This window comes from Xenopus laevis, chromosome 2S (genome assembly GCF_017654675.1).
Source record: "Xenopus laevis strain J_2021 chromosome 2S, Xenopus_laevis_v10.1, whole genome shotgun sequence".
Taxonomy (NCBI): Eukaryota; Metazoa; Chordata; class Amphibia; order Anura; family Pipidae; genus Xenopus; species Xenopus laevis.
In genome coordinates this window covers 35224344-35243499 of record NC_054374.1, presented here as the reverse complement: position 1 = coordinate 35243499, position 19156 = coordinate 35224344, and the positions used below count along the sequence as shown (strand labels likewise).

The following is a 19156-nucleotide window of genomic DNA, read 5'->3' as shown; positions in this document are numbered from 1 at the left end:
TGTCAAAGCAGAATCTGAATCTGGTGCATTTTCGCATCTTTACAATTCATTGGGAACCCCTAACCAAGTTTCCAATACTTCATAACAGTCTCATGGGAGTTTTTTTAAGTCTACTTTGATGTTCTTGATGTTGTTACATAACTGACTTACATAACCGAAGAAACAGTCACTAGGCTACCAAGCTTTTTTATATTTCCATATAATTATGTAGCCAAGGAACACTGGTCAATTTTAAGTAAGCTCAAGAGAGCGATAATTTTAAGCAAGTGCATTAAAATGCTTTCCAAAAAGCAGACATTAAGTTCAAACCTAATCTTGCTTAATAATACAGTTATCTGCACGATGCCATCAGTGAGAGTAAATCTGTATAAAATCATTGCTTTAATACCCCATTAAAGCATTATGCAATGCCATACCAAGACACTTATCTCTAATTTCACAAGGAAACTATTGACTTGCTGGGGAAGAAAAATGTACTTAAGTACACACTATGTGACCTATGAGTTATTTATGTCATGGAATAGCATCTGGCACCAAAGAGCACTTTATATTACCGTTCACTCCAGTGAATGGGTCAGAACGTGCTTTCTACCAGAACAAGCCTTAGAAAACATAGACTGAAATATTTTATTGAACTTCATAAAGCAATTTAAACCATCCAATTAGTCTAACTTGATACATTCTTCGGTCATTATTTAAGCGAAAAATTAAATAAAGCATTTATATTTTATGAACTGTTTCATGTTTGATGGTATTGCATAAGCTTCCAAGCCAGTAGTACACAGCGTATAACTAAAGTATAGATGTATTTAATTATAATTAGCATAGCAACGATGCTTAAAAGCTTCCTACAACAGAAATATATTCAGATAACTAAAAAGAAGATATATACATATAGATATGGTTTAAAGAGCATATAGTATCTAAAACATATTCATAGACAGATTTATAGGGATGTAGCGAACTGCCGTTTATGTGTTCGCGAACGCCGTTCGCGAACACCGGCAAAAAATGCGAACAGTTCGCGAACAGTTCGCGAACTTCGAACACCCGCAAAATCGTTCGATTCGAACGATCGAAGGATTTTAATCGTTCGATCGAACGATTTTCATTCGAATCGAACGATCGAAGCCATTCTATCGAATGATTTCATTCAATCGAATGGCTTCGATCGTTCGATTCGAACGAAAATCCTTCGATTTTAGCGGTCGAAGGAATTGAATGGTCGAATGGTCGAACGATTTTTGTTCGAATCGAACGCGAACTCATATTGGCGAACGTTCGCGAACATTCGGCGGACGCGAACAGTTGAAGTTCGCGCGAACTAGTTCGCCGGCGAACAGTTCGCTACATCCCTACAGATTTAAAGAACATATAGTATTATTTTGTATCAGAATACACCATACTGACATATATATTTTTTTAAAGTTGTGAATAAAATATTACAAATTACAATAAAAGTTGAGGAATTCTCTTGAGAAAGTGTCTTGGTCACCACACGTGAATCACACCTAAATTCTAAATAGGTGTCTATTTGAGACATTAGAAAGTGTTTAATAAAAGTAATAACCAAGTAGCAAAGATGATACATTTATCATCTAGAGAGTTACTCTATAACTCGGGGAACTGACTTACCATTTTGATATCTTCATTTAAATATGTCTCATTAAACAGGAACCCTGGATACCCAACTTTTGCCATCACAGTGACTGCCTAGAATTAAAAACAATAAAAGTTTTAGAAAATAACTGTATATGTAATTTGAAACTGGGGAAAAAAAGTAAATCTTTAGTAATGATGCAGAATAGAAATTTCTATCGTTTAGGCAAAAGACTGCACTTGGCTGAATACCATTGGACTGGATATATGTTTCACTTCAACAATGATGTGCGAATTTATTCGCCAGGCACAAATTTGTGGTGAATTTCTGCAGCGAATAAATTTGGGAATTCGTCAGCGTCAACGACAATTACCGGATGCCCATTGACTTTAATGGGCGCCGGCGTACAGTCTTCTAATTGTTGACAGCGTCAAAATCTGTGTTACGTGAATTTTTCGCCCGTTACGCGAATTTTGCGGGAAATTCGATAAGGGGACTCACAGTTCTGTTACTTTTATGTTCGGATGTTGCTGAGGGAGATCACTATGATGTGATCGAAACATTGGAATTTCTTTTGTTTTTGTATTAAAATCAGTTACTCTAACTGAGCCTGAAGTGAGATTCATAAATTCTTCTTCCCAGAAGGCTTCATTCTTAGATATTGAAGGCAGTCCAATACTAGGATGAGCTGATTTCATTAATAATAGGGGACATGATGTTAGAAGATTCAGCTTATGGACATGAGCAAAGAGCATATGGCATCCTTTCAGATACTTTGATTAGGGGGCGGGGCATGCGTATAGCCATAGTAGCATAGAGTTTCTATTTAGCATATGGGATGCCAGCGAGTGTACTCACTTCAGCAGAAATTCTGAAAATATATATTGGGGGTGATTTATCAACATTGGAATTTGAATTTTTACTTACATGTGTCATCGAATTTCTCAAACTGACATTTTCAAGTTTTATTAAAGACGAAAAATGTGAAAACTCAAAAGAAGTGATTTAAAAGCTGCCAAGTCCACGTAGAAGTCAATGGAAGTTGCCTTTTCCTATTTTGACCTATTTTTCAACATTTTTGGAGAATAATTTTAAATTTGGCTTGTTGAAAATGAAGGGAAGAATAACATTTCATGGTGCTAGGTTCCCTGTATAACTCAGCCTGCAGCCTAGTGACTTTATTTCATGATCAAATAATTGAGTTTTGAGGTTTTTTTTAAATTTGTAAAATATTTGAAAAATCCAATTCTAATAAATCAGGTTTGCGCCCTTTAAGTTGGTAGAGAACCCTAGCGACATTGAACAGCCCCAACTCTAGCAAAATTATTACCTAAAATAAATATTAAGAATTTAAGCATATCCGAAAATAAAGTCTATTTATGCTTATATAAAGAGAATATTTATATCTGTAGGACCTGCATTTTATTAGATGTGGAATAGTCTATGATATTCTATAATATGTATTGATGTATATCACCCGTGGCCACTGGTAAACACGTTTTAACCATTTGTACTGATTTTTAGAACATCATCTTACACAAACATGAAAGAACAGATGATTATTTCACATTTTGGACATAATTTGCCATCATAATTCATTAAAAGCTTTTTCTGCAATGTGACCTCTGACAGATATTGATTCTGTAGATACATTTGGGACATTAAATCAGTGTCTTTACTCTTAGATTACTGGTCTTTTAGATGTACAGTATACTAGTGATGGGCGAAATTCGTGAAAAATTCGCACTGCTGACACTGGCGCATTTTCGTGGGAGGTTCGGAAAATGTTTTCGCCGGCGTCGAAATGCGGAAATTCAACGTGAATTCGCACAAGGCGAATGTATTCTCCCAAAACTAGTATTTACTCATATTTTCCTATTATGAACCTTCAAGTGGAAAGGATTTACAACATGCATAATGCAAAAAGCAGACTATACTAATAAAGGCATTTGTTGCAGAAGACATTTACATGTAATATCTTCAGCATGGGAATAACAGTAATTAATACATCTAGAAAGCAGCAGGTGTATCTAACAGCCAGAGACAGAACCACCTCAAGCGTTTTCAAGGGGTTTTTATTATGTAAGTCTTTTCAGTCGCCATTAAAAACAATTAGTATTTGTATTCATAAATGATTGATGTAAAATGATTTAAAAAGTAGGAGAATTATAAACCAATTTTGTTTCCTTAAAGGCACTATTTAGGGGCCAATTCATTAACTTCGAGTGAAGGAATAGAAGAAAAAAAACTTTGAATTTAGAAGTGTTTTTTGGCTACTTCGACCATCGAATGGGCTACTTCGCCTTAGACTACGACTTCGACTACGACTTCGACTTCGAATTGAAGGATTCGAACTAAAAATTGTTCGACTATTCGATCATTTGATAGTCGAAGTACTGTCTCGTTTAAGAAAAAACTTCGAACCCCTAGTTCGCCACCTAAAAGCTACCGAACCCAATGTTAGCCTATGGGGAAGGTCCCCATAGGCTTGCCTAACTTTTTTTGGTCGAAGGATAATCCTTCGATCGTTGGATTAAAATCCTTCGAATTGTTTGATTCAAAGGATTTTATTGTTCGATCGAAGGAATAATCCTTCGATCGCACTATTTGCGCTAAAATCCTTCGACTTCGATATTAGAAGTCGAAGGATTTTAATTCCCAGTCAAATATCGAGGGTTAATTAACCCTCGATATTCGACCTTTGATGCATCTGCCCCTTAATGTTTGGTTTGAGGACCAGGTACATGTGCGTCAAGTACCCAGGTTATTTATGAAAAAACTCGAACATCTAACATAGAGATGTTAATCTTGATAGTGACAATGCTGTTAGGACAATGCAGGGTTCCTGCAATTAAATTCCTATTGAACATCGAATAGGAATGACCTGAGAATTCGAATCAAATTTGAATCGAGTTTTTCTCAAGAAAAAACTCGTAGGTCAGGAAGGCTATTAACATCTCAAATGGTTCAACAGACCTCAGCCAGTATTGGACTGGGACAGCAGGAGTCCACCCAAAATATTTCAACAGGGGCCCACCAATTCATCTTAGACCAGGGGCCTCAGTGCTATTTTCTTTTTCTCCTCACTCATCCTCTATTCTCCTAGTCCCGGTTTCTTTACAAACTACAATCTATTATTCCATCTATTTAGCCTCTTTGATCTCATAAAAATAGGGGAATAGGCCAAATGTTTAGCAGCATGAGGGCCCGACACAGAGCTCAGCCATTGACTTCTACAACTCGGCAGGTTTTAGATGGCAAAGTAACGAATTAGAACTGTTTCCATGGTCAAGAATGGGGGTACCAAATGTGGGTAAGGGATAATAGAAGGTACAATAAAGGGTTGGTTATATGTAACTATATAACACAAATGGACGCACTTACTAACAGTCAAACATTTTCCACAAATTTTGAAAAATTTGTGGATTCCTTTATTTCTAAAAAGTTAAAAAATTTGAGATGTATTAATCATTTTTTAATGAATAAGCCTCCACATGTACTAGGGGCATATTAATCAAGGGTCGAATTTCAATTGAAAAAACGTCAAATTCAAATTGAAAAAGAACAGAAAAAAAAGTCAACGTTTTTTTTGGTCGAATAGGTCAGTTTTTGATCGAATAGGTCCGTATTCGGCCGAAATTTAATCTTGTGAATCGAAGGAATAGTGCATTCGATCGAATTCGATTCAAAGTTTATCCCCAAAAAAACTTTGATTTTTCAAGGTCCACCAATGGATTCCAAAAGGGTCCACCAGTGGTCCATAGGCTAAAACAGCAATTCGACCGAATGGTCGGTCAAATTTTTAAAGAGACGGTACATAATAAATTTCGATATTTAAATTTTCTAATTTTTTTCAAATTCGAATTTGGACTATTCCCTAGTCGAAGTACACAAAAATAGCCCGAAATTAGAATTGTTTTCATTTGAAAATTTACCTCGACCTTTGATAAATCTGCCCCTTAAAGTCCTAGTCCATAGCAGGATGGAACTTGGCCCAACACTAACTATGGGAACTACCCCAAAAATATTCTACTTTCGAGGTGACAATATAACTGTCCACCTTTTTCTTCCTCTAGAGAAATCCTACATGAGATAAACACTAAACAACAATAATATTTATCCCAGGCCTGTATTATCCGATCATTCATCTATTTGTGGTAAAGATTTACAAAGTTTAGAGGTATTTTTTATCACAAATGACATTTGCATGTGCAGCTGCTGTTTTTGAGTAATAACATTGAGCCATCTGAATACATTTGGTATTGAAGCAACTGTAATTCATACACTGCTTATGGATTATGACGGGTTAAAAAAAATCTAAATAATGTATTGATGTGTATAATAAGTATTTACCCCCATCTAATGTGGTGCTTCCTTTCTTGGCATACAATAGTGTATAATCTATTTTCAATATACTGTATGGACAGCTTTTTTTTTTTTGCAGTCAAGTCATTTATATTCTGCACGAGTATTCTGCCTAGGAATTCCTTTGTCATCTGTCCAAGATTCTATTTGCATAAATTATACATCATGTAGTCTATAAGCATCTCCTCATCCACATTCTTCCTTGAAGGCTAACATGCAAATTGAAAAATCCGAAGTAAAGGCACTTGTATTTAAGACTAATCCGCAGCTTAATCATGGTCCATTTAGGATTTAGCTGTGCTTTGCTCCATCACCACCTGCTGTAAATATCCAGATATATTGGATTATATTCCAGATATTTTATCTTTTTTGTTTTTATAACACCTGGTACTAGTGATTGGCGAATTTATTCACCAGGCGTGTGGTGAATAAATTTGCGAAAATGGCAGCAAAAATTCCCAGTGTCAAAGTTTTTTTTTTAAAGGGCATGTAAAGTCTAATATAGAATAAGGCTAGAAATGCTGTATTTTGTATACTAAATATAAACATGAACTTACTGCACCACAAGCCTAATCAAACAAATAATTTATGCTTTCAAAGTTGGCTACAGGGGGTCACCATCTTGTAACTTTGTTAAACATCTTTGCAAGACTAAGACTGTGCGCATGCTCAGTGTGGTCTGGGCTGCTTAGGGATCATCATAAACAAAGCTGCTTGAGTTCTGCATGGCTGGGAAGTAAGGCGGGGGCTCCCCCTGCTGTTCATAAGTATGATTGTTTCCCTGCCCAGCAGTTAGGGACCATCTGACAATTCCTATCCACAGCAGTAAATGAAGGGAGAATTTCACTGCATACAGTCAGGTTTCTTATAAATATGGTACACATTTTTTAGTTAAAGTATATTGGAGATAGGTTTCTTTTTTTTTAAAGAAAATAAAAATGGGATTTTATTTTTTTGCCTTTACATGCCCTTTAACGACAGCAGCAATTCCGACACCAGCGCCAATTTTGACAACCGCAAATTGACGCTGAGTCAAAATTCACCTTTTCTAATTTTTTGCCCATCTTGTGGAAAATTCTTGAATTTCCTGCTGAAACGGGACAAATCAGCCCATCACTACCTGGTACGAATGATGAGCCACTTCTCTCACCAGTGTGAAACTCCCCAATTGGCTCCCGACCATCACGTGTCCAAGATCCAGCTCCCTGGCAACAGAGCGTCCTCACAAATTTCAAAAATGGATTTCCATGGCTCGTTTTTCGTGAAATAATAAAAGCTTCTTTATTTATTACTCTGAGGAAGTACCATGAGGTACGAAACCGGTCAGTAGTAATGACAATGTGCACTGTGTCAAAGCTGACATGCAATTAATATAACAATAAATAAAGAAGCTTTTATTATTTCACGAAAAACGAGCCACGAATGATGAGCACTTGAGATTTTTTTGCAGCTGGATAACATCTGGGTGTATTGCGACAGGTGATAAATAACCCTGCCTGGTGCATCCAATTGTTGCTAGGTGCAATGCTCAGCACATTTGGAAAGAACCAATAACCAATACTTTTTTTACCCAGGCAAAAGAGGAATTTAACTGCAGGAACCTTGCATTGTCATAACTTGTTACAAAAAAAGTCATACAGCATTGTCACTATGGATTGGACAGTCATTGAGTGGTAAGTATTACAGATCATGAATTTTGACTCCTCTTATAGATTCCTGTGCTATTTTGTTTTGTATTCTAATATACAATAGTAGCTTGCATGTTTTTGTTATAACATTACAGATATCTACTGCATAATGTAAGTGCTAGAACCTTTACATCAATACTTACACATAAACCATAGCTACAAAGTAAGTGGATGCATAAAGAGCGTGTGCATTGATGCCATTGACAAAGATTCTTTCCCCTTACATGCCCCCAGGGCAGCCATTAGGGGGGACAGGGGGGGAGAGTTGTAGGGGCCCCGATGGTAAGCGGGGCCTGGCCACACCACACTTACTTGATTAGCCGGGCCCCCCATCTTTCTGAGAGCTGCTGACTTTGGGAAGGTATGGACATTTAAGGGGACCTGGCCACCAATTTTCTTATAATGTGGGTGGGGGGCCTGGCCACTCATTTTGGCCACCAATTTTTTTTTCTCATGTGGGGTGCTAGCCACCAATATTTTTTAATGGGTGGGCCCTGGCCACAAATGTTTTTTTATGGGTGGCCCTGACCACCAATAATCTTTTTATTAACATGTGGGAACCCTAGCTACCAATATATTTTTTGTTTTTTTACTATGTGGTGGGGGGCGGACCTGTAGGTGGGGCTTGCGGTTGGCGCAGCCCAGGGGGAAATTTTGTCATATGGGGCCCTGTGATTTCTGATGGCGGTCCTGCATGCCCCTAACAACTTTTGACAGTAGCAATGCATCTATCAGCCAAGGAGCGTCCCGCTACAAGAGGCAAACATATATTAAGCTTCTTTTCTAAGTCCTTAATTTAATACAAATATTTTTTTCTGGATTTTCAGATATAAGTCGTTTTTAGCACTGCTAATATCATGAAATTGGAACAACAATGACATCTGCTGGTTAGCTCTGCTGACAGTTGTTGGAATTTTTCACACAAAGCAATCTTTCGATTTGCTTTGCTTAGAAAAGACAGAGATACATTTTCTCAGTTCTATTCTAAGCAAAGCAACACTAGAAGACTTTCCTAGTTTCTTTCTGAAGTTTGCTTATGACTACCAGGCTGACCAGAATGTGGCACTGTTGTTCCAAGTTAATTATTTTAGCAGTGTAAAAAACTGCTAATATCTGGGGGAAAAATTCATGTAATTTGCAAAAGGACTCAGAAGAGAATTTTGATTAAAAAAATTATGTTTTGATTTTAGGGAGGCACTCTTATATTCTGACTTCCAGACCCCTGCCTTGTTGCTAGGTACGTGGGAACTGTCAACATGATAGCTGCTGAAATGCCAAATTAATTGAAAAATTTAAAAATTAATTTGTCCACGCTATTCTAAAATGTAATCTTAAGGTGAGCAAGCCCTAAGGTTGCATGACTGATACAAGTAGATTTCTATTTGAGTCACTGAAAAGTGGCATGACTAAGAGCGAAAAGGCTACATCTGCCTTAATCCCTACAAATGATATAAACCACAAATGTCCTTCCTTTTTTTTTTCTTTTTTTTAAACCTTTGCTTCATACAGTTTCACAATGTTCAGTGTTATATCACAGTAATGCAGGCAGGCTGTTATCAGTTCATCATCTTTATTTTCACACACATAGGGGCAAATTGACTTACCTCCGAAAATGCGCCAGCATTGTCTTCGCCGCATTTCGCCAGGTGTAGATTCGCCAGGGCTGCGCAAATTCACGAAGATCCGAAGTTGCGCACAAGTTACCGTTCTTTGCAAAGTTGTGCTAGCGATGTTACAATCAGCGGTTCAAAGTTACGCTAGCGAAGGCAAATTTGCATACGGCGTGCAGTTAAAGTGCAATGGCCGTATATGCAGCAGCAAACACATTACACTACACAAGGCCAGGGAACCTTAATAATTTTATTCTAATGCCCTACACATGTGCCAACAGTATAGTTTAGGTGCCATATGTTATCAACTGTAGGGGGAAAGGAGGGTACTTTCAACTTTTTTTAAAACATCCCTATCTACTCTATCGAACTTCGCCTGGTCTGAGGTGGCGAAGTAAAGTCTGGCGCAAGAGGTAATGTTCATGAATATCTGCAAGTTAGTGAATTAGTGTAGGTGCGTCCCTTCACCATAGTGCAACTTTGCATGGCGTAAGGGTGCGAAGTATCGCTAGAGTAGGTCCAAAGTGGCAAAATGACGTCACACTGGCGAATTTTCGCTAGCATTAGCCACTTTGCCCTTTAGTAAATTTGCCCTTTAGTAAATTTGCCAGTCTCCTCCCACTATTCCCAAGGCTGCAACATTCTGACATCCTTCAAAAGCAATTATCTTTATAGGTTTTAGATGGATAACAGGACCCTTTTACTCATCCAGGCCATATGATCCCAAGGCACTGCAGGCTCTCCTGAGTGCTGTGGAAACTTTTAAATGGGATGCACATAGGGTTTTAGATGTTCTCAGCACCTTGCCTCAGACGGCAGTGAAAGTCCAGTTACAAGGGGAAGCAAAAGCCGCCTCCTGTAACTTTAAGTGCCGAATTTCTGTTTTTTAAACTGGAAATTGGCTCTGCTAGTGAAGAAAGCGCAGTACGCACTCGTTGCGCTAGCGATGCAGCCCCCTTTGACACTCTCCGATGCTAAACTTTTAAGGGTGGAGCGGGAGAGGTGGGCGGCATCGGGGTTGCTGCCTCAGGGGCAGCAGCCCGCGGATCGCCCCTGGATGTTCTTGTCATGTTATATGACAGTAATGCAGAAAAGGCTGTGTGTGAAAATAAAGATGATGAACTGATCTTTATATTCACACACACAGAGAGAGACTAACTTCCCAGTCTCCTCCCACTATTCCCAAGGCTGCAACATTCTGACATCCTTCAAAAGCTATTAACTTTACAAAACTTAACACAGCTGATGCAAATACATAACACTCAGGTCGCTTATTTACTGCTTTTGCAGTACACCGAATATACGAGTTTATAATATAAAATATTAGGCATATCTAAAGAAGCACACATCTGTGATTAAATGAGCCACCAGTTATGTATTTGTTTTGCCAGGTACAAATTTACTGGATGCTGCAGTAGATCGAGTCCATTTGTATGTGCCAGATTTTATAACACATTATAACCAGCAAGCTGTCAGATGACTGTACATCACTACATCCCATGAGACCTGTATAATGATAAAGAATGCTGTTTCAAAGCCCTATTGATTTTTATCTGCATACACTGTTGATTTAATTACTCATAAATAACTGACCCAGCACAGCATTAGGATTGTAAGTCACTTATCTTTTAGAGAATTGCATTATTTTTGTTAATCTCCTACTGCTTAACTGAATTACCAAATGTTTTGAGAGTTTTGCTAGAGAGAAAATAGTGGAAAATAATATGAATATACTATATTACAAATATAAATAATTCGATTATACAAATAATTTGATTATTTTAACATAAAAATAAAAAATGGGGTTATAGAGTAGCTAGAAAGCTGCAAGTTATAAACATTTGCCTTGTGCACTGTACTAAGAGAAAAGCAATAAAAATTCTAAGACTGGATTGGATTAAAAATATCAGTAATTCTGTATTTCTTCACTTCTTGAAAAGGAATACAACCCTTTCTTGAAATAATCTAATATATCTGGCATAACCACCACTTCAGGGAGATAATTCCACAGCTTCAAAGGTCTCACTATAAAGAATCTTTTTTTGCACTGAAAATGAAATGTTTTTTGACTCTCAAGGAAAGGCCATGTGACCTCTGTTGTATGTTAAACTTATATATTTATACATGGTGATATAGTAATCAAATCTCACTTTAAGCACTTGCATTGTAATATAAACAGTACTAATTTGCTTAATTTTTCTACATATCTTAGACCTTCCAGGGCCGCTTAAGGGGATGTTCACCTTTGAGTTAAATTTTATTATGATGTAGATGCTGAATAATTTGCAATAGGTTTTAATTTTTTATTATTTGTGGTTTTGTTTGGAGTAATTTAGCTTTTTATTCAACAGCTCTCCAGTTTGCAATTTCAGCAATCTGGTTGCTAGGGTCCTCATTAGCCTACCAACCATTCACTGATTTTAATCAGAGACTGGAATATGAATAGAAGAGGGCCTGAATAGAAAGGTCAGTGACCCCACCCCCACCCCATTTGAAAGCTGGAAAGAGTCAGAAAAAAAAAGCAAATACTAAATTATAAAAATAATAATAATGAAGACCAACTGAAAAGTTGCTTAGAATTGGCCATTCTACAATATACTAAAAGTTAACTTAAGGATAAACCCTTTAAAGGCCTTGGTGGGCAATGGTTGAGTTCAGATTACTCTCATCTCCATATAATACCCCTCTTCCCAACCCCCACTCTTTGCCCCTCTCCCATTAGTCTGACCTAAGACTGACAGACTGTGGCAGGAAATTGGACTGGAGTCAGACATGAGGCAAGGGATACACTTTGGCATCTTTTTTCCTGCACTTCAAGAGGGTCGCTTGTCTGTTCTGCTTTCACTCAGTAGATCACCATCCAGCTACAATGCAGCTTGATTTGTAATCTACAGAGAGAACTGCCTCCCACAGACACTCAGGCAGTGCTCTTCTCTAGCTCTGACAGGTGGGGGACCTACCATAGTTGATTTACGATCCTATCAGGGGCCTATCAGATCTTCATTCTTTTCTTCATTGATCCTCCTAGAATTAGTAGGCTAATGCACCTTTTGCCCATTTATCAAAGAAGTTGGTCCACATGGTCAGTCTAAGGTTTGGTCTCCCTGGACTCAAATGTGGAGCAAAAACCATCTTCCCCACTTCCATGCTCTTCTAGATGCTGCCAGATGGGCACAGTTTGGTATTAAAACCCTAGAAGGCATCATCACTGGTGCTAAATGCAAAACTTCACTTATTGCAACAAGAGGTTTCTTCACCTGTGTCATGCTTTCAATATGCAATTCCCTATAAAGCTTATTAGGTTAGCCAAAAGAACCCTTCACAGACTTACATACAGTACACAAGACCTGACATTATATTGTCCTTCTCATGCTCCTCTTCTCTTCAAAAAAACAAAATTAAATGCCAGAGAGACATTTCCATGCTAGATGACGAGATATGGTCTTATGCTCTTAAACTAGTCCCAGATACAGTATATCCATTTCCATTATGGATAGATAGAGACAGACACGAGTCCTAAACAGAGTGTACTTGACCCCTTACCACAAGGCAAAAATCTATGATAATATATGCAAATTATGACCCAAGAGCAGGGATGTGGTAGGCTCTGTTTTATGTCTTCAGGTCCTGCCCGGCATCCATAAATTCCGGGGTGATACGTTTCTCAGTGAGAAGCTTATACTCCCAAAAATTCTGTTTAATAGGATTTACAGGTGACCTGCAACTCCAGTCCTACTCCAGACTGTGCTATTTGCAGCTACTCTACTACACTAATAAAATCAACTTAATGCACCAGAAGTCTCTGGGTTCTCTTCAATGGCAAGAAAGCCAGAAACTGACCTACCTAGCAAGAGGTTGTCTGGACAAATTCAATTCCGTATGGGATACCTGGTTGGAAGAAATGTCTGATTGTGAAATACTCCAAATTCTGAACACTCATCATCTGTACATTAGCCTAACTTCTCTCTTTTCCTTTTCTTTTCTTTCTGTTTTTCTATTTGTTTATAATTAAAAATTATGCAAAAATAAAATCTTATAAAAAAAAAAAATAAACAATAACTTCTTTATTGGCAGGTATGATACTCCAATCTCTTGGGAAATAGGCACAGATGATACAGTACAATTGTTCAGCATTTACACAACTAGAACCTTTAGAAGTGTTTGCCCATCAGGGGCTAGTAACACTATTTTGCCAATGTCTCTTCTAAATAGCATCCAAAACTGCACTACATAGTCAACATAGAATCTTGCTAGTGACTTGTAAAGGGAAAATTATCCTCTCTTCCAGTGTTTTTAGACCACCAGATAATATCTTTCTGATTTGTTGGTGACTGGAATTGCTTGTTCCATTTTAAGATTATTTTGCACATGTACTATTAGTTTCTACTCTATTAAGCATATCTTTGTCCCATTAATCATAACAGAAACCTGCATATTTTCAAATCCCAAGTGCATAACCTACATTTATAGATCTTGATCTTTGTCTAATTCAACCATATCGCCCTTTTGTCCACATCTCCCTGCAGGGATGTGACATCCTAAGTGATCAGCATAATTTAGTCTCATCAACAGAGATACATTGTATTCCATTCCCCAACCCAAGTCATTAATGAGTAGATTAAAAATGGACCCAATACAGAACCCTGCAACCACTGACAATTAGTTTCTATAAACAATGCTAGCACTACCATGACCAACAAACTGTATCAAGTCTTGTTAAAATCTAAATAGACTGCAGTTACTGCAACAACACTGTCTAAATCCCATCTTACCAAATCATAAAAAGTACTTAAATGTGTGTGGTCTGATCTGTCCTTAATAATGTTGATTTCTATTAATGCTACCCTCAATAAGAGTAGCATGTATGAGAATCTATCAAAATTAAAATAACTTCCCCACCACAAGATAAGACATTACACCATTTTTTGAATATTGAAATTACATAAAATCATAGATAGCTATCATAAAAGATTAGATGGAGTCAGAGAACATTAAAATAACCAAGAAGGGGGGGTATACAAGACCATTGTAAATACACTCACCAAGTTAAAAAAACGTGGTCCAGGTGTAGTGGGAGACTGTGGGGTCAGAGGCCTGCAGGAGCTGCCACCTCAGGGGACCCCAGATACCCCAAGCACCCTGCCCCAGTTGTGAAGTCACCTTCAGGTCCTGCAAGGAATGCCTTGACCTACATGATGCCACAAGCTCCCCTCCCTTTACCATGCGTACCTTTTTCTCTGATGCAGCCGTGATTGGGTGGGAAGGTCTGGGTCAATGGGGCCCACCAGGTTTTTTTTTCCGGTGTCCCTCCGCCCCATTCCAACACTGATGCAATGCCAATCTTGACAAATCCAAATGAAAGAGTGAGAGAGAGAACCCTAATAAAAAACTTGCCACTTCCTTTAAGTGGTAAATAATTAGAAACATTTAGTGTTGGGGCTTTAGTGGTCCTTTGGCCTTCTTTTACATTTTTGGAATGTTGGAGGAAGCCAGAGTACCCAGATTTAACCCATGAAAACAAGGAACCTAAGGTTACCAGGGAGCACAGCCCAACCATTCCCTTATTTCAAGTCATTCAAACATCCTGAAATACAAATTAAATCCAGAAAACAGAAAAAATTATAATAAACAAATGAAATCTGAGTTTATTCTCTGCCAAAATGCAATCAATTATTCTAGATGTCACTAGGGATGTAGCGAACTGTTCTGCTGCGAACTAGTTGGCGCGAACTTCGACCGTTCGCGTCCGCCGAATGTTCGCGAACGTTTGGGAACGTTCGCATTTTGAGTTCGCGTTCGATTCGAATACAAGTCGTTCGACCATTAGACCATTCAAATTCCTTCGACCGCTAAAAATCGAACGATTTCCATTCGTTCGAACGATTGTTAGCATTCGATCGAATGAAAAGCATTCGATCGAATGGCTTTGATCGTTCGATTCGAATGAAAATCCTTCGATCGAATGATTAAAATCCTTCGATCGTTCGAATCGAACGATTTTAGCGGGTGTTCGAAGTTCGCGAACTGTCCGCGAACGTTCGCATTTTTTGCCGGTGTTCACGAACGGCGTTCGCGAACACCAAATCGGCAGTTCGCTACATCCCTAGATGTCACTTTAACATTTTCCAACCCATGCAATATTTTGTCTTTTGGGTAAAATGATGTGAAACAGCACAAAATGATTTACTGGTTTGTTGATAAAGCCTTGGCTCTCTAGAGCCCAATCACTGTGATTTCATCTTCATGCACAGCGATAACACATACCTCGGGGCCAGTTATTTAAATCTGGTTATATTGCTGCCTTCAACTTCGAGCATTCCATTTTGTCCCAAATTATAAAAGAAATCCCACTTAAGCCAATTTCGTTATCCACATCAGTCACCCCCAGGCAGAGGAGATGTTAAACGTTTTGGTAATTTTCTGTCATCACTGGAAATGAAATGAATGCTAACGCCAGCAATCCTTCTATGAATATGAAATCACAGCATCCCTTAATCTGCTTAACTAATCTTAATGAAGCTTGGAACTCAGAAAGGTATTTAAAAACAAACATTTCATTCCGCTGTCTCATTGTTATCGCTGTAATTTAGGCTTTGCTTCTTCCAGTAATTTTGTTACTAACAGCTGCTGCTAAACTTTGTTCAACACAGTAAAAGACATTTTATCACAGAGCGATAAAAAAAAATCGCCTAAACCAGTGATAAAGCAAGGTAGAATTTGCTTTAATAGGATTAGTTAGAGACCCATATTTTTGGAATATTCTCTTTCACATGTTTCCTGAGCTGTGATCTTAAAAGAGAAGTAAACCTTGAAACTGAATATGGCTAAAATGTATTTTATATACTGAACTTACTGCACCAGCCTAGAGGTTCAGCATCTCTATAGTAATAATGATCCAGGCCTTCACATTTTTGCACAGCAGCCTGCCATCTTGGCCTTTTTAGGCCATTGTGTAAGTGCCAGTGACACTGCACGTGCTCAGCATGCCCTGGGCAGCTTTGGGGTCATCACAAATCATCAAGCAGAATATGAGGTTCACCTGTTGTAGAAGCTGATACTACAGTGCTGCCTGGTTTGCACCGTTCCTTAGCTGTCATGTAAAGATAATCTGAATTCATTACTAATCACTGTTGTATCATTATTTGTATATTCTAGAGAGAGAGAGAGAGAGAACGAACAAAATCAGTCCCAAGCAACTGATAGCAGCTCAGAGCATGTGCAGTGAATCAGAAAAGAAGATGAGAGGTTACTCGTCTTCCCTGTTAAAAGGCTCTGACTGGTGCAGGACCCCAAAACATAATACAGTATGTAGCATTTCTAGCCCACTTCATTGTTAAGCTATGGTTTTCATTCCAGCAAAGGCAAGATACAGAACTGTGCAATGAGGGTTAATGGAGAGATGTGCATTATTATGCAGTAGCATTAATCTTAGGGCTGTGCAATGTACTTTTAGGGTACAGCAATGATGCAATATTCTGTTGGAATAAGGGGGGAATAAACAGTAGAGGCAATTTGAAAGTATTCCAAGGTTCTCTTGGAACTGGAAGTTTAATGCTTTATGCTGTATAGCTACTAAGAGATGTGCACAGTTCCAGAGTCGGACTAGGGGGCCCGGGGCCCACTGGGACTGCTGTCCAGGGCCCCCCTTCGCCCCCATACTGTGACGCTATGCTCGGCATGCATTCTTGAAGGAGCCAAAATTATTTTTTTTTTGTACATTCCCGAATATCGGAAAAGGAGGTCTGGTCCGGCTGGGGGCCCATGAAGTTCAGGGCCCACCGGGCACAGATCTATAGGATCAATAAGTAGCTATGCAGAGTATTGGATGCCAGTGTCATATAGTGAGGGGATTAGTGATAAACTGAAACAAACTGATGCACAATAACAAGACTTTTAATGCAGAAACATGGAACCATTAAGCTGTTTGTCTTAACAAAACTATTTTCATTCATCTCTTGTTAAATTGTTGTTATTTTATAATACAGTGCTATCCAACTTCTGTGGTGCTGAGGGACAAAATTTTTCTGGGCTATGTGGCGGATGGCAGATAATGGAAGCCAGTGTTGAGCACTCCCTGCTTTTCAACTGCACCCACTTTAAACCACGCCCTTTTACCACAAGAACATTAAGGACCATGTTCACTTTAATAGGGGTAGCACACCAAAAATACCAAATGTGCTCACTAAAGGGATATCAGTCATCACTCATATGTGAACAAATTAAGTCATATTAAAATATACCCATAAATAAATATGCCTCCTCCTCCTCTGTGGATAACACTGCACCCCAGCACATGATTAAACCTAAGGGGCCCCTCACAACAATTTCCTAATGCTAACAAACCTCCAGAATAAACCCTACTAGGCTCACATTCCACAGGCAGAGTATGGCACACACAAGGAGCACAGGGCAGACAGAATATGGCACACACAGGGACCATAGGGCAGGCAGAGTATGGCACCCAGCGAGCATAGGGAAGGCAGATTATGTCACTTGCTGGAAGCATAGGGCAGGCAGAATATGGCACATACAGGGAGCATAGGTTAGACAGAGTATGGCACCCAGAGAGCATATGGCAGGCAGAGTATGGCACACACTGGGAGCATACGGCAGGCAGAGTATGGCACACACAGGGAGCATGGGGCAGGCAGAGTGTGGCACACACAGGGAGCATAGGGAAGGCAGAGTATGGCACACACAGGGAGCATGGGGCACGCAGAGTATGGCACACACTGGGAGCATGGGGCAGGCAGAGTATGGCACACACTGGGAGCATAGGGAAGGCAGAGTATGGCACACACAGGGAGCATGGGGCACGCAGAGTATGGCACACACTGGGAGCATAGGGAAGGCAGAGTATGGCACACACAGGGAGCATAGGGCAGGCAGAGTATGGCACACACGGGGAAGTCAGAATAGAGAAGGAGGCAGGGAAACCTATCAGAACTCTAAGAAACAGTTAATACTGTGCTACATACAGTGATGCTGGTGCCCCTCCAGCAGTTTGAATATATATATATATAGGTATAAACATGTGAACATTGTGTGGACTTACAGTCTGGGTTTACAGGAGCACAGAGCTTTACAGGATTGAACAGAGCAGGGCCTTAGGGGTGTGAACAATAGAGGTGATACAGGTGTGAACAATGCAGGAGTTTGCTGTCTGAATTTGAGGTGTACACAATGCAGGGCCGATACCTTTTAAAGTTTACACAAGGTAAGTAGTCGCAGCAGACATGTGGGGGCCACACAACAGGGTTCTGGCCCACGGGCCACCGGTTGGACAGCACTGCATATATAGTATATGTCTTCCAGTTAGAAACACCCACAAACTACAGAGACATAGGGCTACCCAGAACCACAAGCCTTTATACTGTACACGCAAGCAGCAGGGCCTACTTACACCGGCCTCTATGACTATAATTACTTGCAACTATTAGAGAGCAAATTTAACATGTACGTTCAGCTGGAAAGGGTTTTCTATAAGTGGGTTTGATATTCCAGGTTGAAAGTTCAATAATGTCGTTTGTAAAGCTAAATAATGTAAATAAAAATATAACTATACTCTCCCTGCAATGAAGACCTCAATATATGCCTTTAAAACTAAATAATACATGAAACGGAACAGATCAACTTTTATCTGTGAGTGTGTTTAATACATGCATTTAAAATTGTCAACTGTCTACCTGATTCCCAATGTAAGAAGGGAGAGAGGACTGTGTGTGCAAATAACCACAAAGAAAAAAAGATGCACAAAAACATATACCAGTTATAGTTAAATACAACCTGGTATTTGATAATGCCAAATCATTAATCTTTTAAATAGTATGTAGTGATGGGCGAATTTGGGGCGTTTGGTTTTGCTGGAAAATTCACAAATTCGCACCTGGCAA

The 19156-nt window shown here is 39.0% G+C and overlaps 1 protein-coding gene across 2 annotated transcripts in view; it reads right to left on the bottom strand.

The window, feature by feature from the left end:
* The window catches only part of phex.S (phosphate regulating endopeptidase homolog X-linked S homeolog), a 125652-nt gene that overhangs the window by 32062 nt on the left and 74434 nt on the right, over nt 1–19156 (bottom strand). For both annotated transcript variants that reach the window (XR_005965763.1, XM_018249081.2), the window contains exon 13: nt 1636–1713. Coding sequence is in view for 1 of the 2 variants with exons in the window: in XM_018249081.2 (XP_018104570.1) it covers nt 1636–1713 (78 nt within the window). In the remaining variant the exon portion in view is untranslated. The remainder of the gene's footprint in view (nt 1–1635; nt 1714–19156) is intronic.